The sequence below is a fragment of the Gasterosteus aculeatus genome, chromosome 16 (genome assembly GCF_964276395.1).
Source record: "Gasterosteus aculeatus chromosome 16, fGasAcu3.hap1.1, whole genome shotgun sequence".
NCBI classification, from domain to species: Eukaryota; Metazoa; Chordata; class Actinopteri; order Perciformes; family Gasterosteidae; genus Gasterosteus; species Gasterosteus aculeatus.
In genome coordinates, this window is record NC_135704.1 from 18,296,045 (window position 1) to 18,319,444 (window position 23,400).

The window sequence follows — 23,400 nt, forward strand, 5'->3', positions numbered from 1 at the left end:
AGCTTGTGTATTTGATCCAAAGAAAGTCAGAAGCATCGTGACTCACTGGCCGAGTGTCGTGGGGTCACTTTGTTATTCGTATGATGGACAACAGATAACTGACAAGGATTACTATGTGGTAAATAATACCATTCTATAATAAGCTTCTGTATTGTGAGTAAACTCAATACTCCAGCTGATGAATTTGAATAAAGTGCTTAAAATGTGTAATTATGCTGTTGAAGATGAATGCGTATTTTTGAGTGCTATATGACTAACAACATAACGCAGAGCGCTGATTCTAATACATGTTTAAAATAAACAGCGTCAGACAGCTTGCGATGTATTATATAGAAATGCACAGAAAGTGTTACCACAGTCAATCTGTCTGCAGGGTTGTGCTCATAATTCAGCCCGTATTGATTTATGATTTGAAAGCAACATCGTTTTCCATTAATCCGCCCAGCACAGCAATTCCATTTCAGTATTAACCGTTAATTACTAAATCACATGGGTGTTAAAACACAAGACAGTTCATAATGATGGTAACAAATGACTGTTCTGTCATTAGGGGGAGTGTTCAGGCTCTAATCTCACTTCAGATGGAGCCCCCCCGCCCCCCATTGATCGCAGCGACGCCAGCTGCAGGATTCAGCATCCGGCGTGAAGATCCTCGTGGGGGGGAGGGGGGGGGGCGACGTTTGATTTAAAGCACGACGCAACCGGGGGAAGGAGGAGGAGCGGCGAGAGTCTCTCTCTCTCCGCGCCCCTCCCGTCGCCTCTGCACACAATGTGATGCGGCGTCGGCGCCGGCGTCGGCGGCGTGACCTTTCACAGGCCCGCCCGCGGCGCCCATTGCTGCTTATTTAACGCGAGTCGTCCATCAGTCACGCTGTGAGCGATCTGGTGGTTTTTCAGCGCTCCGTGAGCCGTCGCGTCAATCCGCAGGGTGCGTGTTTGCCGGTGGAGGAACGAGGCCGAGACTTGTGGGACGTTAATCCCGCTGCTCGCCTGGTTATCGCCCGTTAGCGCCGGCGGATCCCCATTAGCTTCACGCGCAAACGCCCCTGTGTTCCCGGGCTGGTTTGAGCGGCTCGCTGCGATTACACGGCGCACCTTTCGCGCGATAATTCGATTATTCTGTTTGATAACTCGATGGTACGGCACCAAAGGACCACCGCCGCACACCGGGGGGCCTCTGGATGAAACCCCCCCCCAGTGACGACGCAGAGCCTGGACGTCCAAACCGCGGATTAGCTTCCCGCTTCAAAAGCTCTCATTGTTCCATTATCTTCTCAAATATGTCCCTGGAAGGTAACACGCTGCCCCCCCACCTCCCAACGGAATAACTACATCTTTAATGGGGGGGCACTTTGACTCGTTTATGGGGCTTCATTACCGCCGGTGTGCTTGTTCTCTTGTTATTTACGATTTGTGTCCCTCAAACGTTTACACAGTCCTCCGTGAGGACGTTTTGTCCTTGTGTTTTTCATGTGTTCAGCTTCCTGCGTCTTTCTGCATCCGCGCCAGGCATTTCTTCAGCGTCCCCCCCCCCCCCCCCCTGGTCTCCGTCCTCCCTCCTGTCCCCTGTCCCCTGTGCACTGTCTAGCTGTTGCATTGTGTTGACGCCTGTCTGATGTTTGGAGTTGTTGCTTTGTCTCCAGCTGCCTCCTAGCGGCTCCACTTTGTGTTCCTTTCAGAATAAAACGTCTTCCCCTCAGTGTCTCCTGCCCGTCTCCGTATGTCGGCCCACCTGCCAGCCAACCACGTGGCGTGATTGTGACGCTCTCTCGTATCTTGTGTGTAGCGCGTCTAAAGACTAAAGGGAGCGTTTCGTTCATGACAACCGCCGGGGAAAAAAAAGATTCATATCTCAAGGTCTCCTGTTGACATTCACCCTGAGCTGCATGCATCTGTCTCCATGTGTGTTAAGACGCGAGTACTCACTGTAGGAGCAGCCGTACGCCTCCACCCGCAGGCCCATCCAGCCGCTGGGGTTCCAGTCCAGGGGGACGAAGCGCAGGAAACGCGTGCGGACCGAGTGGGACAGCTTGTTCTGGACCACGGCCTCCGAGTTGACGTTCCCCGCGAAGCTCTGCGGGGAGACGGAGGGACCAACAGATTGATGCGGCGGCGCGGCAGAAAGCGACCTCCGAATCCTTAAACGGCACGGACACCGACCAAACGCACCAAATTCACCCCTCGGGGCAGCCGGAGGACAACTGTGCACCACACAAAGCCAGGGGACACAAACAAAGGGGGGGGAAGGGGGGAGGAGGGGAGACAAACAACCTCTCCCCCCCCCTCCCCTCCGGTGAGTGATCCCCCGGCTCCTTCATAACCGACACCAGACAGGTGACATATCGGATCAATAAAAGCTGCCGCTGCAAACAAGTACACTCCGCTTACAGTGGGCGGGCTTCTGTGGACGGCTGAACCCGGTCAGACGGAGGGACACAGTTACCGCTCGGGGGTGTCCGAGCGCCGCCGCCGAGCGGGAGCGCCATTAAAAGGGCCGCCGGGGTGCAGCTACGCGCCGGGTAATCACCGCTCGGGCTCTCGCCGTGATTTATGCCATTCGGAGCCGTTCATCGAGCGGCGAGGGACTCGCGGCTGCGCGGGAGGGATTAACCAACGGCGCTCGGGCTCCTGCGTTGGGCCCCCCGGGGGAAAGCGACGCGCGCAACATACTGAAGAAAACGTCGCCCAAATGCTTTCAATCAAAAAGGAAGAAATAGTGTCAGTGTTTTTTTTTTAGGGGGGTGGGGGGGTCAAGTTGATGGAACTCGTGTTCCATCGCTCCACGCCGTCCTCGCCGTGACCCCCCCCTGTGACGACCCGTGATGCGGCGGCGAGCTTCGACGCGATTTGAACACACGGCACGGGTCAAAAGTTTGGACGCGCTCCCTCGTTGGGGCACGAGAAGACGCGTCCACACGTCTGAGAGGGACACGCGTGGTGTGTGTGGTCCAAAGGAGCGCTCTCTTTGCAGCCATGTTTCTTTGTGTCACTTTGTCGTCTCTCTGGTGTTTTATTGTTGTTCGGTTTGTGGCTGCTGTGAGTCTCTCTAGTTGCTTTGTCTTCCTTTGTGGTTATTTTATCCTTTTTATAGTCTAATAATTCTGTTTCTCTCCGGTTGCAGATTTTATTCATCTCCTTTGTTTTATTTTTCTTTGCGGTGACTTTAAGTGCCCTGGTAAGTGTTGTGTATTTCTTTTGTGTCTCTTTGTAGTTTTTGGTATTTTCATGTAATTTTTGTCTGCGGTCATTTTCTGGTGTTTAGCGTCTCTTTATAGTTTCTTTGCATTCTCCTTGTTGTTTGGCATCTTTCTGTAGTTGTAATGGTCTCTTTTAGTCTCCTCCCGGTTGCCATGACTACCCAACCCTGTCAGTTCACGGCGCGCGTACGTCCGCGTCCTCCCGTTTGCTGTTACAATCATTAGACCCGTCTTTCCACACGACTCCCGGGCTGAATGTGGGGGAAAAAAAAGATCTAATGAGGCAAACAAACCCTGATTAAAGCTGCGCTGCAGCGACTCGCGGCTCCTCGTCTCGCCGTCGGCCATCAGTATTCCGGGGCGGCCGCCGCACCACGAGAGCCCCGCCGGGGCCGAGCGCCGCGTCTGTTTTTGTTTCCTCTCTGGCAAACAGAGCATCCTGTGTGTGCGCTTCAGCCGGGAGGCGTCTCTGAAGAACCCCCCCCCCACCCCCCCGAGGGTGCAGAAGACTTCCCCCAAAGGCCGGTCCTCATCCGCCCCCTAACCCCGCCGTGACTTCATTATGTCTCCGTCTCTGTGACTGTCCCCCCTCCCCTTCATTACCACTCTTTACTCTCCCTCTCCGGTGACCGGCTCCCGGGTGTCACTTTTCCCGCCGCAGATGCGTGCGTTTGTTTTAATCAACCCGCGGGGGAGGGGGGGGGGGGGGGGGGGGGGGGTGAATCCTGCTGCCGGCGATGAGTACAGCATGTTTCTCAAAGGTCACCGGCCAGTTAAACAGCCCGGGGGGGAACAACGCACCGAGAGAGCCGGAGGGGGGGGGGGGGGACGTGACCTTGCGGCGGGAGCGCTGACGTCCTCGGGCCCCCCCGGGGAAACCGCCGCGCCGCAGCCCCGGGTCGGGTGTTTCCATGAGCCAAACGAGCAGCGAAAGGATTCGAATCACGCGTCCAACCAACCGGCTGCAAGGTGAAGAAGAAGCCCCCCCCCCCCCCCGCGCCCGTTACAGAGCGGAGGCCCCCCGGGGCCCTCGTGGCCCCCGTCCACGAGTGTATTTAGCGAGATTTGAAAAGCTACGCGACAAATAAAACCCGCCTGCTGGTTGTGGCGGCGGTTTCGGGCAGCGACCCCCCCCCCGGAACAGCGGGTCTGTCGCGCTCCGGGATTTGATGCAAATCAACAGGTTTGGACCTCGGCGCGGGTGTGAGGGCGGATTAGAGGATCAGAGGCGCTTTGAAGCCCGCGTACTGAAATTCAACAAAGTGTAATTGTTTCCCTTCGTCCAGACCGCACGGAGCCAACTAGGGGTGTGAAAGCACGCCGACCTCCGCTGGTTGGGACTTCACACGGAATGCAGCCGAGGCTCGTGGGTTATTTGCCGCTGAAGTCTGTGAAAACCGTATTGTGGTCGTTATATCACAGCCATCACTGGCGTCAGTCGAGTTCCCCCCCGTCAAGGGGTTGAAATCACAAGTTAGTATAAGATTCCACGCGCAGTGATGATACCAGATGCAATTACTCGGATAAAATCGCAATCGTGCAAAACCCATTTCAACCCTTGTTAGATTCCACCTGAACACCGACAGCCGCGGGAATGAACGTGCAAACTCCCCCCTCGTCCCTCGCGGACCGCAATTTGTTTCACGTTTATTCACACAGGCGCATTAAAAATAGATTTTTTCGTAATCAGGCTTTACAAGGATAATGAAGGTAATCCGGGACCCCCCCCTGCTGGGACGCACTCCCCTTCCCGCCTCGGCGCATTCAAGTGGATTTGTAATGTTTTACAGGGAGTTTAGGTTGATCTAAGGCGGGCTGCTCTCCCGCTTTTAGAGGAGTTCACTCTAAAATATGTTAGACAGACATCCGAGAGTCATATCGGGCAAAAGAGTTGATAAAACACCACATTTCACCGCGTGCGAGTTACTATCTCCGATCCGCTCCCCTGGCTCTCACTAATTAGGTTATTATCAGCTTGTAGAGGCGAAACCGTCACGTTGTTTCACATTTTGCCCGTGTGCTTCATGCGCCCATAACACTCCCACGGAGAGGAGGCGTTCACAGGAACACGCGCTGCGGAAGACGAGTGAATCACTAAAGTGCAACTAAGGGACAAACCGTGTCAACTTTCCCAATGTTTGCACACGACGAAGAGGTGCCATGCAAGTTACTGCCACAACGTGCTTGTTGGGCCAAAACATGCCATACTATGTATTATTTGTCCTCAGGGGACGTCCCCCGGGTCAATAACACACAACATGTCTATTCATTCATGGAAAAGACGGTTGGAGTATATTAAATAATCAGGAAACATTTATTGCCCAAATATGTCATAGGGAATTTGACTTGAGACGACAAGACAGCAGTGCACGAGTATTAAAATCAAATATAATGCTATGGGTTAGTTTAAAATATTATAAAATGACATGTGAGATCATCCACCACTGAGCCGCAACGAAAGCTGATGGACGAGGACGGGTTTGTTTCACATACCTTCTAGCAGGAGACCTTTTGTCCCCCCCCCCCCCTTTGTTTTCATACCTCGTCTCTTTGCTAATTCGCTCCACGGCTAGTTAAGAACGGCGGTGAGCCAGCGGTCCGCCCAGCAGCTGCTGCCCCCTCATTAGCCGTCCCCCCCCCCCCCCCGGTTTCCTCGGAGCTCCACTTGTTGAAATGCCAGACGGACGACTGCGTCCCCCCCCCCCAAAAGGTCTCGCTGCGCGCCGGAGTCACTCAGAAGAAGAGATTTCGGGCTAATTAGCCGACACCGTTCACCCTCCGCTATATGAATGACAGCGTGAATCTAAGCTCCCACCAGCGCCCCGATGAGATCGAGGAGAGTCTGAACACACGTGAGTCGGCGTCTGAACGCCTGCTTCACGGGTTTCCTTTCACCTGTTCATTACAATACCTGCGAGTCTCACGATACGACTCGCAGGTCGCCATGGTGATGAGCTCGCATCACGTCTCCGCTTCCCTCCTCGTTAATAACCGCCCGACGGGCACCGCGAGCAAACGCCTCACCGCGCTTTGCTTTGTTAAACGGGATTTTTCACGACACTTTTCCTCCGGTTTTACGGAGACGAACTAATCTCTGGTTAAATATTTAAAATGTCAACAGAAAGATCGCCAGGTGGTGCACGAAATCTGGTCCGAGCCGCTTGTTTGAGGCCCCTCAGCCCATCGGGGCCCCCCCCCCCCATCACGTTTGTTGCGTCGTGTTTCGAGCCGCCACAACAAAGGAGGGAGTGTGTTTGTTCTAAATGAGTGTTTTGGGTGAGTAAAGAAATCCAAAGTACTCAACTCATCGTCCACAATGACTGGGAAAAAAAGGCTTCTGTCTCTTTGACCTGTGTGTGTGTGTGTGTGTGTGTGTGTCACCGGGGGCGGGGCTTACCGCGCTCACGTTGAAGGAAGCGGGATTCACTTTTCGATGTGGCGGTTCGACCCGTTTCAGCCCTGTCAGAACTGTCTTGTTAAGAGGCGTCAGGGGCTTCCAGGTAACCCGCATGCTTCTCAGGGGCTACCGGGGGCCCAATTACTGCCCCCCCCCCCCCCACCCAGCACGCTTTCATCTTCAACCTTTTGTGCGTCGAGATTTTCTCTCCGAAAACATTCCTCCAAACAAAAAGACAAAATGAGCACAAAGAACGTCCTCGATGGAGGACGAGGACTCAATTAGGCTCCAATGATTCACCACGAGCTCCTTCTTTAACAAACCGCTTGGACTAAAGTAAATAGTGAGGTGAACCTTCAGAGAGCCGAGCTTAAGTCGCCGATTGGTTTTCTTAAGTGGTTCTGCTTTAAATGTTGTTGCGCTTTTTGTTTCCTTCTGCTGCTGTTTCAAAATAAAGTGTTTGTCAACCATAATTAATAATGACTTGATGAGGAGGAATATTTAGGTGTTTTTTTAATTGGTTTCACTTTCGCTTTCATCCTGCATTTTTATTCCTGCCTGGAATCTGAGCAGGAATAATCTCACTGCAACTCATATTCTGCTGTTCTGCACAATTTGAATATCAACATTTTAGTTTGGTGATATTTATACATATTAATTTCGGCTTGAACAAACTTGTCAAGCCGTCACTGGTACCTTTTTATTTGCTCCCAGTTTTTAAACCAGGATAAATGATGATATGAAATAGTATCGGCCCTTGAACTCGTTTCAGAAGGACCGCCGTCCTTTCAGAAATCCATCCGGGCAGCAGCGAGCGAGCCGACGACTCACCCCGACGCCGTCCTCGTGCCTGTACTGCTTCCAGGCTCGGCCCGTGTCGCTGTAGAGGAGGAGGTAGCTGCTGACCCAGTCCCAGCTGTCAAAGCGCCCCTGCGTGGCCACGGCCGTCACCTCCATCCGCTCCCGGAGGTCCACCTGGAGCCACGGCTCCTGTTCGGTCACGACGGGGGACCAGCCTCCGGCTCCTGGGGACAGACGGGCAGAACGTGGGCGCCGTGCTAGCGGGTACGAAGGTACGGACGGGGGGACAAAGGGTTCATTCATGTCTGTTTATTATCGGTTGATGTTAACTCAACATTATTTGAGCCCAGACCATCGTAGTTATCCTGAAATGTGGAATTGAGTTTGAACCAAGACTCATCAAAAGCTTAAAAAAATATTAATTTTCAAATGTGTAATATATATGAAATGAAAGAGTGGGAGCTTCAGAGACGATTAGGACCTAAATCAATTTTTTTATGTGTTCCCCCCCTAAAAATGAGAACAATTCAGTGAAGACAATGAAATAAAAAAGTACATTTTCAGTTAAAACATGAACATTGGGGGGATTCTTCTCCTGCACCCACCGTCTCTCCTGTTGAGCTTCCCGTTGTGAGCGGCGTAGCTGGCTGAGGACTGGGAGGAGCTCTGGAAGGACGACTGGGGCAGCGTGGACACCAGAGGGCCGCTGCAGCTGTCTGAGAGAGAGCACATCAGAGGCCGTTGACTTCCACACATCGAGGCGGGTTTTTCTTCATTGTTCATCCCATGTGGTTCCCATTCAAATGCGTGATAAACCGTTCTGAGAGGTTCTTCCACCTTCGGCTGAGTGACTTTAGGAGAATAAGGAGTTTAACGTGTCGGTTCTTTACCCGTCGGTGGTCTTTTAAAGCAAGAACCGGGGGGGGAATAACAGGGCTGCCTCACTTATCCAGTCCTCAGATAGCTCCGGCAGTCTATTAACCCATGCAGTGACCCCTGGAAGCTGCTCACAAAACACCACGGCCCCCTTTGTGTGCGCCCTTGTGCGTGTGTATGTGTGCGTTCTTTCTTTTTAATCCCACACGGTGTGAGATTACATCACGTACACGTGCAGGAACAGATTAGGAGTCCAGCGATCTGGGCCCGGCCAGTCTCATCTACTTCCTATCCGGCCTTCCCCCGCCACAATAAGAGCGGCGGGTGGAACATCAGGCGGGCCCGTGGTGTGTGTGTGTGTGTGTGCGTCTGGATCAGGAGCCCCGTAATGACAACTGGCACCGGCCTGATTACAATTATCCCCCCCGAGTCTCTCCATCTCCATCAGCCGCCGTTTACTCCTCCGAGCGCGGCGCGTCTCTTTTAGTTTTTTCCGGGGATAGCGAGTCGGGGACGGATTCTGAGCACATCTGGAGTGGCGACGGGCCATCCGCCTGCTAGACAAAAGAGCACAGCGGCGCGGACGGCGTGAGCTCCCTCTCCTCTCGGGCGTCCCACCGAAACATTTTTTCGACTGACCTGATTTGGCGGCTCTCAGATCGCTCGCCAAGACATTTCTCTCTAATCCTGATTTCAAGTGTGACTAAAGTGGATCAAGCTGTTTAGTCCACGGACTCAAATTACGGCTGAGCTGCAGTTGTTGCGGATGTTCATTGGGGGGAACGAGGACAGCGGCGCGCCGTCTTACCGGAGGGCGGGAGGTCGTTACGCGAGCGGAGCCCCGCGGTGCTCGAGTCTCCCTTTCGATCCCGCGAAGGATAAACGGCGCCGATCTGCTAATTCACCTCTCCGCCACGTGAATCTGGTCCATTCCACCCGCCCACGCGGCCCGTCAAGAACAATGGCACCGCGTCACGTGACGTGTTACGAAACGCCCCACAATAACGTCAGTCAAAGTCTTTGGTTCTTCCTCGTGTTTTCTGGAGAACATCCATCCACGCCGCCCTCCTCGCCGCGGGGGAGAACCCGATCACCTCCGACCCCGCCATGATGAGGGCCGACCTCTCAGCTGACAGCTGGGGAGAAGTGGCACCCGAGATCCCCCCCCCCCTCCGTGTGCATCTCACAGACGCGGGTTTTTGTTCACAGATTTGGCCACGAAGCGAACGGCCGGCTGTCAGTCAGGGAGGCTTATGGGGGAAGGGGGGGGGGGGGGGGGGGGGCTGCTCCTTGGCCTGCTCTGGATGGCGGGAAATCCTCGGGAAGTCGACTCGCTCGAACCTTACAGCCAAATGAAGTGGAGCCGGACGCGCTGGGGGGTGGTGGGGGGGGGGGGCGTAATCTCCTTTGGAATCATAAGCGCGAGCGGCTTGCGGCTGCGCTCACAGGATGTGTTTTGGGGCAGAGATGCGTCGCGGTGACCTTTGGGGCGTGCGGCCCACCAGAGGTGGTCACAGATAAAAGGACATTAGGAAAAAACGTCACGTTGAAAGATGTCGCCCTGATTGTCTCATAGTGTGCGTTCAAATCTCTATAAATCTATTCATAGATATTTGTCCAGCTGCACGCCGTGGTTTTTAGGAAATGAGACTCAAAGGACGATTGACGAAACGATTTGGCCAATAAACCACATTATTTATTCCCCTTTCTGGCCGGAAATGTATTTTACTATAAAAGAGAACGGAGTTAATTTAGTCTTTCAGCTTGGAAATGTATTGAGTTCAAATTCAATCACACACATTTTTCAAAAAAGGTTCTTTTAAATATTAATCTTTGTATTCAATGATAACTGCTTCAAAGACCCCCCCATCTGTCACATGACCACCTTCTCAGCGGGAATGCAGAACAAGAAAAAGCTTCTTTTTGCGGAACATTCATTAAATGCAAATAGAATCATGAATAAGGAGGCAGAGTAACGATCCCACTGTGCGCTTTTTTTCCACCACAGCGGCCTCAGAGCGCCTTCCGATCCCCGAAGGACAAGCGGCGCCGCTCCGATCGGCTCATTCGTTTCTCTGCCGTGTGCCTGTGGTCCTTCATTCCCGCCTCCACACGGCCGCGAAGAACAATGACTCTTTGAGAGCATTCATGAGCCAACAGGCCTGCGTCCGCCATGGCGAAGGCCGACGAGCCGCGGCTCGCCACGCGCCGCCGCCACGCGCCGCCGCCACGCGCCGCCGCCACGCGGGCTCAATCATTTGTTGGCTTTTGTCTTTTCGTGGGATTTCTAGAAAATAAAAACAAAAAAAATGGAACATTGCCGGCCGTATCTTTTAATGCCCTTTTCCCTACGCTTTCATTTTATAGAGAAAAGACGTCCTCGTCGATATCCATTCCCCCGGCGAATCAACATCTGTCAATCAACATCTGTGTAATTTCTCTGATTACGTGTGACTTTCAAGGACGAGGTGGACGTTGAAACAAACCAACGTGATCTCCAAAACCTGTTCGTAAAAATGGATACGAAAATCTTGAACATACAAATTGGTAACAACACATAGGAACTGGCGGTGGTTAACCACGCCCCCTGAGTGAACAACATGGCGGACCATGTCGGATTCTTGAGTGAACGTCTCTCCGCCATGTTGGATTTTTTGAGGGGGTTAGGATTAATATTCTATTCCTACATGTTAACATTGATTTCTCGTTAAAAATGCGATCATAACACGTTTATTTGACATGGTTGGACTTCACGAAGTGTGTCTACGGGGCGCAGGTCCCCGTTCACTTTGAACAGGGCGACGTCATCAGTCGCAGTCCGTATTTATTTAGTATGTATCACTACGAATTTGTATCTTCAAGATTTTCGTATACATTTTTACCAACAGGTTTTGGAGATCAGGCCGAAACAAACACACGTCTGAGACTGAGCCCTGGTCCGCTCATCTGTCACTCGCGGCTTATTTAGAAGTTACATTTCAGCGTCTCACACATCGGCAGCTGCACAGACCCGAGAGCACGAAGGGGATGGAACCCTCACCCCGTCGTCACAGCTTTAAGCCCGAGCTGCAGAGGAAAGATCGCACCCGAACGCGACTACCCGCCTCCATCAGATAAACGTGGGCCGCCAATACAGTTCTCCTCCCGGATGTCGAGTACCGGGAAAATGCAGCTGGGATGTGAGAAAAAGCCCCAAGGGAGCGTCAACAGAGAGCGTCCGAGGGAAGAGACGCAGCCGTGACTCCCGTCCTGTGGAATGAGTGACGTCCGACACAATAAGACGTGAAATAGAACAGAAGTAAATCACGTCCATTTATATAAAGCTATTCATGTTTTTTTTACAGTGAATTCTGTACGCAGTAAGAATTCAGATCTACTGAATTCATGTTAATTATGTATCAAGACGGAGACATTTCTGTGCAAAATAAAAATACAGAATCCAATTTACTGTTTTAATATTCTTTCAGGACCTAAATATTTCTTCTTTCACAGCAAGAGTACTCATTATTTTTTATATTGAAAAAAACAGTCTGAAATGGACGTAAGAATACTTTCACGAGTGTGTCCTTGCACTTGACGTCCTCCATGAAGATCCATTGAGGTGTCTGTGTGTTGCGTAACCGGTTTATATCCAACAACTGAGGATGTTTCAGTCCTTCAACTTATTTTCAGCATAATCATTTATTCGTTGATTTACGAAAAGTGGTCCAATGAGAAACGAAGGATGACAAACAAAACAAACCAAACGTCTGTGAGGAAACACCGGCGTGCGTTTTCAAAAAGCTCCTTTTGCTCGTGATTGGACCACAGATTCGTCCGTTTTGTGTCTTCCAGTGGGCGAATTCCTCCACGGTGTCATCCGTTAATGTCTCAGCGACGCACCACGCAGTCAACAGGCCGGAGGGACGCCATTAAAAGCAAGAAATCCCATAATTAAACATCCCTCCACTCCAACCAACCTGGGTATTGATCAAAAAGTCACATTCTGCACAGCGAGGCGTCTGCACGCAGCTCAACAGAACGTCACGTGGCCGCATAGAGCGATGTTCTTAGTGGAGGAACCCAGCGAGACATTGAAGGCGTCGAGTCACCGTCCAGCAACCAGACAGAGACTCTTTTTAATGGCCCGCCTGAAACCGTCCAATCGCCGGTCGGCACGCGCGACAGCTTGCCGCCGTGCGGGCGCCTCGGTGTAACGAGTGACCTCGTTAGCTGCGTTTTCTTACCTACGCCGAGCGAGACGCCGCGCTCGCCTGAAGGTCAGCGGGTGACAAAGGCGGCCGCTTTGCCCGGAACGCCGGAAAATGCAACAAGCGGCCATTTTGATGCTTCAATGTCTGAAGCTCGTAGCTCTGGATGACCACCACGTGGTCTCTCTGTGCCGCTCTCTTTCCTGGTTCGTTGTGCCCTGAATTACTCGCCATCCCCCCCTCCGTCTACTCCACCTCTGATTGGCTGGTGGTCGCTGCCTTCTCGTCGGCTTATTGCCGGCGTGCACAATCGGTGGAGGGACGGTCGGGTTATTGATTTTAACTCCGACGCGGAGGGTTTTTTATGAGAATGGCAGCCTTCTCGTGAGTGCTCTCATTTATAATTTTTGACGCGGCATCATAATTCACCTTAATGCTAACCTCAACACGGCACACTGATTAAAAACAAAATTGAAAAATGGGCACTTCACATCCAAAAAGGCGGGCGACCCCTCGAGCGGCGGCTGATGCAGACTTTGCCCGTCGACGCTCTGCGCGAGGTTTGCTGAAGTGAGTCAGAGGAGACGCTCGTATGAATGACTGGTCAATAAGAAGGTAACTGCGGCATGTAGCTTAATGCTAATTAGCCGCTGAGGCACCTTTACAGCAGTGATTAACACCACCAGAGCACAGGCCGTGTGCTGGGGGGAGCACGAGTTCAGCCGATAGCATCTAAGGGGGGGCGATAGTATCTGGTGCCGCGGCCCTGTGTGTGGCATCGATAAAGCGTCACATGACACCCCGCAGGCGCAGGCTTCAGGGTTCCAGTGACCTCCGCCCGCCCGGAGGGCCCGGAGTGCCGTCGAGGTATCCGTTGACAATCCGTCCCAAAAACGCCGGCTGAATTCGAGGAAGCGCGCGTCGATACCAATGATTGCGGAAAAAACACACGGCGTGGTTTACTGAGGCGCCCGGTTTCCTCTGCTCATCCAAAGGGACCCGCCAGCGGTTACAGGCAGCCGGCGGGACGACTTACTGGCCCGGTCGACACCTTCGTCGATGGTGGTTAACACCAGGGCTGCGCGGTGTGACGGTATCCCGGTACGTGATCCGGTACGCGACCCCGCCGGGGCTGCCGGCGTTCCACAGACTCGATAAAAACCCTCCAAACAGACACGGCTCCTCTGTTGTTGTTCCTCCTGCGTCGCTCTTTTCGGCGTCTTCATATAGCAACAGTTACTTCTTGTTGTCAGCTGTACCCAGCATGCAGTTCGGCGGGGTCATTTTTGTAAATGTACAATTGTTAGTGTGACAAACGCAAGCTGTCGTGTGGTGGCGTTTCACCCTGTTAAACAGAGTTTGTTGTGGGTCTTTCATTGTCGATATGAAGTTACAACCATGGCTCAATCGCTCAGCCGCCCACCGAGGAGCAGCGTCGGTTGTTCTGGCGTCACGCCGGTATGAGCGGCACGCGGGAACGTTTTCCCAACAAAAACTCTCCATAAAAGGAGACAAAGTGGTTCAGTCTTTTTTCTTCATTCAGCCAGAGCGTTGTTCATTACGTTCCTCAATTGATCGATGAAATATCAATTAAAATAGCCGATAGCCGCAGCCCTGATAGCATTATTTGATTGCTTGTCCTCCCCACTACGTCCCAAATGGCTTTAAAATGGTGCTAAAATGAAATAAGTTTGAACGGACTCTATTGGGTATCCTTTTCTCTATAGATATCTAAACATTTACTTTCCAAGTAAAAAGAAGCAATATTGATTTAGTGGTCTGACGTTGCTTTGCTTGAGAGTAGCTTCTGCATGAGGTGCTATAGATTTTGCTTTTAAAGAGGCTTTTGGAACCTTTTTTTTTTCCCGTGGGAGGAAGCGAAGTGGACGGAGCACATGAAGTGGATGGAGTTCCGCTCTGCATTCGGTACGTGAGTGTGCACCAGCGGTCACTAAAGACAAGTCACATGTAAAGACATGACGCCTGAGCGCAGGCCGCTGCCCTCAATCTGTTCTGATATTTATTTGTTGAAAGCTGGACAAAAAAAAACGGCAGAATAAGCCTCAAAAACAACATCAGGGGGGGAAAAAAAAATCCTTCAAATTAAGAGAGAAAATAATCCGTTAACATCTGGTAACATCAGTTTTCATGTTGTGAGTTTGGGATTGGAGGCGCTGCCGTGCGTTTCCTTAGAGCGGATTTGTTGAAGCTGAGATCTTGAAGTCGGAGGCCCTGATAAGCAGCACATCCGTGATTACACGCGTTTGTTTTGGACCCCTTTAAATGCATCATGATCAATATCAAATCACAGGGCGTGACGGCGCAGGCCTGATTCACAGGTAATCACACAACGCAATTACACCAGATATTAAAGTCTAAACACAATGTGGAATTCAGCGAGCCAGCCTTCTTCTTTTTATTCAACTCGTTTTCATTCTCCAGTCTGAAATCCGAGTCTTTTTTCATCCTTAATTCCGTCCTGTTTTTCATCACTGCAACCGTCCCTTTCTGATTATTGCATCAATCTTATTGGCACAGTGGATAGAAAAGTGGGTGTTGATAATCCCTTAAAGCCCCTCTGCCAGTAACGAAATCAGCAGAGGCCGGAGTTTACGGACTGCACAGCTGTTGGAAGCGTATTCATTGCATTCTATGGATCGCGGTGCGGCGGCGTGACCGATGCAGCCGAAAACGGGAAGCCCTGCACTGGCGCCACATTCATCACAATAGATTTATTTCCCCCTGCTCCCCTGAGACGGGGACAGAAATGATTCCTCTTATATCAAGTGTCCGTGATATTTTCTTCTCATTCATTACAATCAAAAGCTCTGCAGAGGAAAACCGACGGCATTCCCACCGCTTCTGTCTGCTAAGAGATATCGTGATGAAGATCATTAGCCTTTTTGTCCAGTTCTTCCATATAACAAAGGGATTATGTTTACAGGATTAGTTAAAAAGCATAAATTCAAGTAGTCACGGGTATTGACTGTAGTGCAGAAATAGAGTAAACAACTGCAGGGGGAAGACAGCAGCATCCGTCTGTGCTTCCAGAAGAAACAAAATGCTTTGACCGAGATGAAACACCAGGTGAGGTCGTCGTTAATTCACGTCTCTGCAGAGCGGCAGCCAGTCAGCGCTAAAACGCTTTATTCACCCAATTTAGCAGAAGTAAACACACGGTCCTGTGTAGCACAGCTCCCCGTTCCACTTCCTCCTTGAAAATGAAGCCTCTCCGATGGGGATTGATCGTGATAGAAACATTAGTTTGTCGGTTTTTCATGTGTAGAGAAACAACGATACCGTCCTCCCGAACATGAGGATGCGAAGATGCAGAGAAACAAACTGGGAATGTGTGAGGAAACGGTGTTGTAGTCATTTCTCAATACAAATATATACTTAGATTACATATTCCAAGGTTTTCGACTATTAATGATGATTTGGTTTAATGAGAATGAAAATGTGCCCTGAATTCCTGTTTTATTTAAATTTTTAACGCCTTTCCAATCTGCAGAAAACACAATGCAACTACTTGCCAACCATTGTTAGTAGTTTATGGCTTTTACTGTGAAGGGGGTGGATCTGCTCTTTAAATATTGCAGCCACTCAGTTTCACACCATCGGTGGATCCGGTTCCTTTTTTTTTTTTAGAGGTGTGAAACGTCAGAGAGACTTTTCGATGCATAATATATTTGTAAAGGAATTAATTATGAAAGGAACAGTTTAAGATGATATGATGTATGATGTGTGAGGCTGTCGAGTGTGGTTAGTTTTCAAAGATATTTTTAATAAATGAACTTAAATATGGCATTAATGCTGAATAAATATATAATATAAATTAGAAAAGACCTAAATACACATAAATGACAAACAACCAGTCTTAATTTCACACATCAGAAAATAGGATTTACAACGACTCAAATTCCTCGAGGCACCAGGATGATGAGGAGAGTAATCCTTGTGTTGTCATAATCACAACTATTTCAGTACCCTCATTGCTTCATTCCTCCACATTCCTTCCAGTTTGTGTTATAGAGCGGCGCTGTGTCCCAAAGTAGCGCTCTATCACTACACCACAGCACTGCTCTATGACACAGCACTGCTCTATCACACAGCACTGCTCTATCACACACCACAGCACTCTATCACACAGCATAGCACTGCTCTATCACACACCACAGCACTGCTCTATACCACAGCACTGCTCTATCACACAGCATAGCACTGCTCTATCACACAGCACTGCTCTATATCACAGCACTGCTCTATATCACAGCACTGCTCTATCACACAGCACTGCTCTATACCACAGCACTGCTCTATCACACAGCATAGCACTGCTCTATCACACACCACAGCACTGCTCTATACCACAGCACTGCTCTATCACACAGCATAGCACTGCTCTATCACACAGCACTGCTCTATATCACAGCACTGCTCTATATCACAGCACTGCTCTATCACACAGCACTGCTCTATACCACAGCACTGCTCTATCACACAGCACTGCTCTATCACACAGCATAGCACTGCTCTATACCACAGCACTGCTCTATCACACAGCACAGCACTGCTCTATACCACAGCACTGCTCTATCACACAGCACTGCTCTATCACACAGCACTGCTCTATACCACAGCACTGCTCTATCACACAGCACAGCACTGCTCTATACCACAGCACTGCTCTATCACACAGCACTGCTCTATATCACAGCACTGCTCTATCACACAGCACTGCTCTATCACACAGCATAGCACTGCTCTATACCACAGCACTGCTCTATCACACAGCATAGCACTGCTCTATACCACAGCACTGCTCTATCACACAGCACTTCTCTATACCACAGCACTGCTCCATCACATAGCACTGCGCTATCACTATATCACAGCACTGCTCTATATCACAGCACTGCTCTATCACACAGCACTGCTCTATACCACAGCACTGCTCTATCACACAGCACTGCTCTATCACACAGCATAGCACTGCTCTATACCACAGCACTGCTCTATCACACAGCACAGCACTGCTCTATACCACAGCACTGCTCTATCACACAGCACTGCTCTATATCACAGCACTGCTCTATCACACAGCACAGCACTGCTCTATACCACAGCACTGCTCTATCACACAGCACTGCTCTATATCACAGCACTGCTCTATCACACAGCACTGCTCTATACCACAGCACTGCTCTATCACACAGCACTGCTCTATCACACAGCATAGCACTGCTCTATACCACAGCACTGCTCTATCACACAGCACAGCACTGCTCTATACCACAGCACTGCTCTATCACACAGCACTGCTCTATATCACAGCACTGCTCTATCACACAGCACAGCACTGCTCTATACCACAGCACTGCTCTATCACACAGCACTGCTCTATATCACAGCACTGCTCTATCACACAGCACTGCTCTATCACACAGCATAGCACTGCTCTATACCACAGCACTGCTCTATCACACAGCATAGCACTGCTCTATACCACAGCACTGCTCTATCACACAGCACTTCTCTATACCACAGCACTGCTCCATCACATAGCACTGCGCTATCACTATATCACAGCACTGCTCTATACTACAGTGGTGCTCTGCCTCATTTGCCTTTTGATAAATCCATCAGACCTTGAATATGTACGGTAGGTGTTCCTTGAGTGCCCTACTTCAAATTCATTAGATGTGTGAATCTGCGGCTGCATGGTCTCCATCTCACCCTCACACACACACGCACACACACACACACACACACACACACACACACACACACACACACACACTCTATTCTGCAGTAATGATAAATGCCAGTTCGGCTCCAGCACGTTTCAGGTGCTTCAGATGGAAATAATTAGAGGAGGTGAATCTGAGCTTCTCTGAAACATGAAATTTAAAAGATAATGTATATGTGTGTGCGTGTGTGTGTGTGTGTGTGCGTGTGTGTGTGTGTGTGTGTGTGTGTAAACTGGAAACATTCTGGAAAATCACATCATCTCTAATGGAAGCCCTAAAGCTTCCTCTTATAGCACGACAAAGAAAGAAAACGCCTGGGTGGGCTCTATACAAACATACAAAGATCTACATACACTAGCACTCAAATCATTATTTACACAATATTAATTATCAACATCCACATTAAATGTCTTTTTCCAAATATGTGTTTTTTTTTTTTTATTTGTTAGAATTTCTAATTGATTATATGTTTACTTTTATACAACCAAATGATTAATTAGGAAAACAATCAACAACCAAAGCTGTTCCTATATCTCCGTTGTAGATCTTTCACTCCCTCAAGTAATTGTGCTTTTTTATTGGTTTAACAGCAGCAGAGAAAAATGCTCACAGCGTCCCACGATCTTTGGCTGCAATCTCTTTAGGATGAAGTCATATAGTGTAAACGAGAAGCAAATACAGTCAGCGGGATGTGACCCCCCCCCACCCCCTTCATGGCCCGTTTGACTCTACATGGACCATCGTTTGCTAAATGAACAGCATGCTGTATGGAAGAAGACTTGAAACTAGAGACTGAGGCCATAAACTCCGCAAAATTGTTACTGAGGGAATAAACCAGGAGAGAAAGATTTTCTCATAGACTTGGTGGCCACCGGAGACAATGCTGGTTTTTAGATACTTCAGCACTGGTTTCACAGCCACTTACGGCCTGTGGGGATGTTGGTGGTATTAATTCATAATGCTCAAGCAGCCGGCTTAATGTTACAGTTTTAAAGTAGCCTTGACATTTAGCTTAGCCCCCAGAGACACATCCCCGGCTGGCATACCCTTCACCTCTAAATTAAGGTCAATGTGGGCTCACCACTAGTTAGTGAAGAACTCTGGGAAATACGAAGGGTTCGAATTGGCAGTGGCAGGTAAAAGCACTTTGATGGATGGAGAAAAAGCAGAATAAAGTTCATTCAAGTTAGCATAAGATAGGATGGAGCTTTGTGTTCCCACACACAAATGCACCGCTGCTCACGTAATTCAGCAACCAGTGTTTGCATCAGTCGGATTAACTGGTGGACCATCGGCGAGAAGGAGCAGACGGAGAGTCGCTGACTCAGCGGCCAAGGCTTGAACCGGGATGGAATCAGCTGACCCGGGATCTTAGTGTGGGAAACGGGCTGCTCCACCCGCCCCTCATCGGACCGACATCGCGGCCACACTGTGCTAAATGAAGACTCTGTGGCCCCACGCAGGGCTTACAGCGGAGCCGTTTGGGGGTTGCCAGCTTGGCTGGAACCACCCAGACTGGCTAACAGCTGAACCAAAGACTCGAGTAGATTAAGGGTCGTTGGTGACACCGAGTACAAAACTGTGTTTGTACGAGGATGTGTCGGTCGACGGGAATGGACTCTGTTTTCGAAAGGCCATTGGAGGGGAGGGCACTTTCTCAGCACAACGGTTGATTCATGCGTCGCTTTCATGTGACAGCGGGATCGCCTTGATGCAACGTGGCGCCAGAACAAAGGGCGGTCTTCATAGAATCTTTAAAGTTACGGAAAAAAAAACCCTTCCTGCACCGATGCAAAGCTCAGCCGAGTCCCTCGCCGGTCTGCTCACCGCATGCACCGAGACAGCAGGGTTGAAACGTTCACATTTAAATCCCATGGACTTGCTGTTGCTCAAACCTAATGGGTTCATTGTAATTCACATGGCTTCGGTGTGGCCGGAACGTTCTGGCCGGTTGTACCGTGAGTAAAAAGTGTGCTAACTCACAGCTGAGCCCCCTGACGTCGACATGGTGGTTGTGAATACAAAAGCACTCCAGCTTAAGTGGTCAAGGCGGCCCTATTAAAAAGCTTTTAAAAAACGCGGATGCAGCTGGGAAATTATGCTCAGAACTGAACGCAAAGCTCGATATATTTTCACAAGAAGGCACTCAACCCTCTGCCTGCACACTTCTTCTGTTACTCATGCATTTGCTGAAGGGGGCCTTGTGGTTTGCACATGTCAACACATATTCTGAAGAAGTAGTACTGCGTTGATAAAATAAAGAGTAAAAAAAAAAACAGGAATAAATCTTGGCTTAACACATATTCGCACACCAGCTCTTCAGTGGTCCATCATTTGTCCATTACTGTAAAGGTCACACCGGTACAGTAACAATTAACTCAGCATGGGATGCCGCAGGTATCCACTGACGTATACTCGCCTCTGCGTAACTCTGAGAGCACTGGGACCCCCGACAGGAAGGGGCGGCCGGTTGACGAGGCCACGCCAGCCGCTCGTGACGCACGTCGGCTCGCCTTCCCCCTTCTTTTGTTTCCCCCCCCCGTGGTAAATATGAGAGCGGCTATCTGACCTCCAGGAGCATCTCACCATTTCATCTCAGCAAAGCGCGTCAGATGCGATCACTGCACACATTTGAGAACCCGCAGGACTGCCATGAATGAGTAATGCAGCTGTCAGTTTCGCTCAGCTCCTCAGCTTAACATAAACTGCCCAAAAGCCAACACAAGCCGGGTGTCACAGCCGCCCTCAGAGAGCAGAGATAGACCCCAAAGATCAAATGCTGTCACGCTGCTGGCCATCATTTACTGTCGGGAATCACTTTGCACCTTCCTAAAGTCAAATGAGAGGCCGGGAAGTGCGTTTTTTGGCTAAATGTGAAGTGAAATGCTGAATCTGTTGACCGTGCGGAGTAGCACGACAAGTCTAAACTTAATTTAAGGGCTTTAGTTAAAACGAAAAGGTCTCTAAGTCATTGAAATATGAATGTTTATTCCTTTTGAGAGAAATATGAACACACGATTAGCATTTTGTTTATAAATATTTTGTGCAAAGCTGGACATCTTGGCCCGACTGTGGAGCTTCTCCATAATATTAAGGTCCCTCTTGTGGGGAGCACGAATGACCTTAAAGGCAACAGTAAAAATAATCACAATCTAATTAGATTTAATGTAAACGTGGACACCTGGGCAGCTGACACTGAGTGTAAATCTGACCACAGACCCGTGGGGACGGAGACCCACAGCAGGTGGGTGGAGGAGAGGTGGAGCTCTTCACTGTTTTAACGTTAGCTAACTGGAAACTTGTGAAACAGTCCCACGGTACACGTCCCCTCGGAACTGCTGTCAGAAGGCTCCAATTTCTAATGCGTTTAACGCAAGGAAAAGGAAGTCTCGCCTGGATACCCTTTGGCTTCGTTGGAAACATTATTCATTCCAAAAGAAATGTGAATTTCGAGTTAAAAAAGTAAATTCCTGATGGAATGTTGCATCCGGCTACAGCTCTGAACACAGTCACATGGCGATTATCGCCGTGGCAGCTTGTGTTCTCCTGTGGACGACTTCCCTTTGTTACAACGTGTCGTTGGCTGAAGGTTGTAGGTGCACGTTACCGAGTGTCCACTTGGAGGAGGCAGTGTTTTATGAACATCTCACATTTACTGTAAAGCATTAAAAGTCCTCTCAGTTGCTGCTACTGTACGACAGTCGCAGTCCCACAAGGCCCCCCCCCACGCCCGTCCATCACCGGGGGCGGACGAACAAGAGAAACAACTCAAGCTGGCTGTGTGGAAGAACCAGCCTGTTCAGGTACGACGGGCCTGAACCTCTCGGCTCATTACCCCCCCCTGCAAGGAACCCAAATGACTTCTATGGTTTTCTCATATAATGGCTACATTGATTTGGACTGAGTGCAGTGATGTTCCGTTGCGATCCAAGAGGAGCCTTCACATGGGAGAGGCTTAAAACAACGATTCAATGTTTTACGTTCCCATGTTCAAACCCACACGCACTAATAAAACCACTCCAGCAGCTCAATGCACAAGGGCCTCACGTCTGCCAGATGTGGTCTGTGTTTAGAGGAAGCTATCTGTGCAGTACAGCTGTGGCCAGTCAGCACTTTTGTGTTCTCCTACACACACACACACACACACACACACACACACACACACACACCAGCAAGGCCATCCAGAAAAACGGATTTGCCAAATAGACCGAGGTGAGCCAAGAGATGCCGGCCTGCGTTGGACTTTGAGAAGACAGGAGATGAACCGGTTTGCTTGACCTTCACGTCGCACGAGTCCATTCTTCTCCACAGAGGAGAAACAAGTTGTTATCTGCATCGCACCGACACTCTTCAAAGTGAACACTTGGAATGCGCAACGGCGGCATCCACGAGACCCGCCGCCCCCCCCCCCCCCCCCCCCTCCCCCTCCCGCGAGGACAACCGCAGCAGCCCGCAGACTAAAGTTACGCCTCCACCTGGAGGAGAGAGCATCTCCACCTGGAGGAGGAGAGAGCATCTCCTCGCGGAGCTCCTCAGGTGCGCGCGCGGCGGGAATACTCACGGTGCGCGGCGGCGGACGCTCCGCGCAGGACGCTCAGGGAGTAAAAGGTAACCACATGCAGCAGGACGACCATCGCGCCGGCCGGTATTATCCGCCTGTCCGCGGACAGAGAGAGAGACGACATGGCGGCGCAGGCGGGGGGAGAAAAATAAGCCAGAAGTGAGAGGTTCCTCCTCGCTCCTCCGGCACGGAGGGATGGAAGGAGTCTGACGGGGAGAGAAGAGCAGACCGCGCTCCGACGACGACACTCCGTCACTGTGAGGCGCTGCCTCTCTCCCTCCTCTCTCCCTGCTCTCTCCCCCCCCCCCCCCCCCCCCCCTCCCCCCGCTCTGTCTGTCTCTCCCTGTTTCAGTCTGTAGTGGCAGAATGAGCATCGTGGTGCCCGAGCATCGCCCAGGAAAATGCGCCACAGGGGAAAGCTGTTTGCAGCAGCAGCAGATTGCTATCACGCCTTTATTTATCCAGCTAACTTCCAAACGGCAGGTACAGGGTGAAAGCTGCAAGCATGAGTGCTCTGGCATGTGATGAATTATTTTACCCTCACTACCACTAGAGGAAGGGATCCAATCTTTGTCAATCGTCGGCTCCTTCTACTAAAAAATGTTTCGTTTCCGTCTCAAATTCAAAT

The 23,400-nt window shown here is 50.4% G+C and overlaps 1 protein-coding gene across 1 annotated transcript in view; it reads right to left on the bottom strand.

Annotated features, from left to right (window-relative positions):
- Window positions 1–23,032, bottom strand: part of cntnap5a (contactin associated protein family member 5a) — a 60,035-nt gene extending 37,003 nt beyond the window's left edge. Inside the window, exons 1-4 of the mRNA XM_078090621.1 lie at window positions 22,773–23,032; window positions 8,001–8,111; window positions 7,426–7,619; window positions 1,927–2,074 (exon numbers count right to left, since the gene is read on the bottom strand). Of these exons, the coding sequence (XP_077946747.1) occupies window positions 1,927–2,074; window positions 7,426–7,619; window positions 8,001–8,111; window positions 22,773–22,896 (577 nt within the window). The 5' untranslated portion in view covers window positions 22,897–23,032. The remainder of the gene's footprint in view (window positions 1–1,926; window positions 2,075–7,425; window positions 7,620–8,000; window positions 8,112–22,772) is intronic.
- Between the last annotated feature and the right edge of the window lie 368 nt (window positions 23,033–23,400).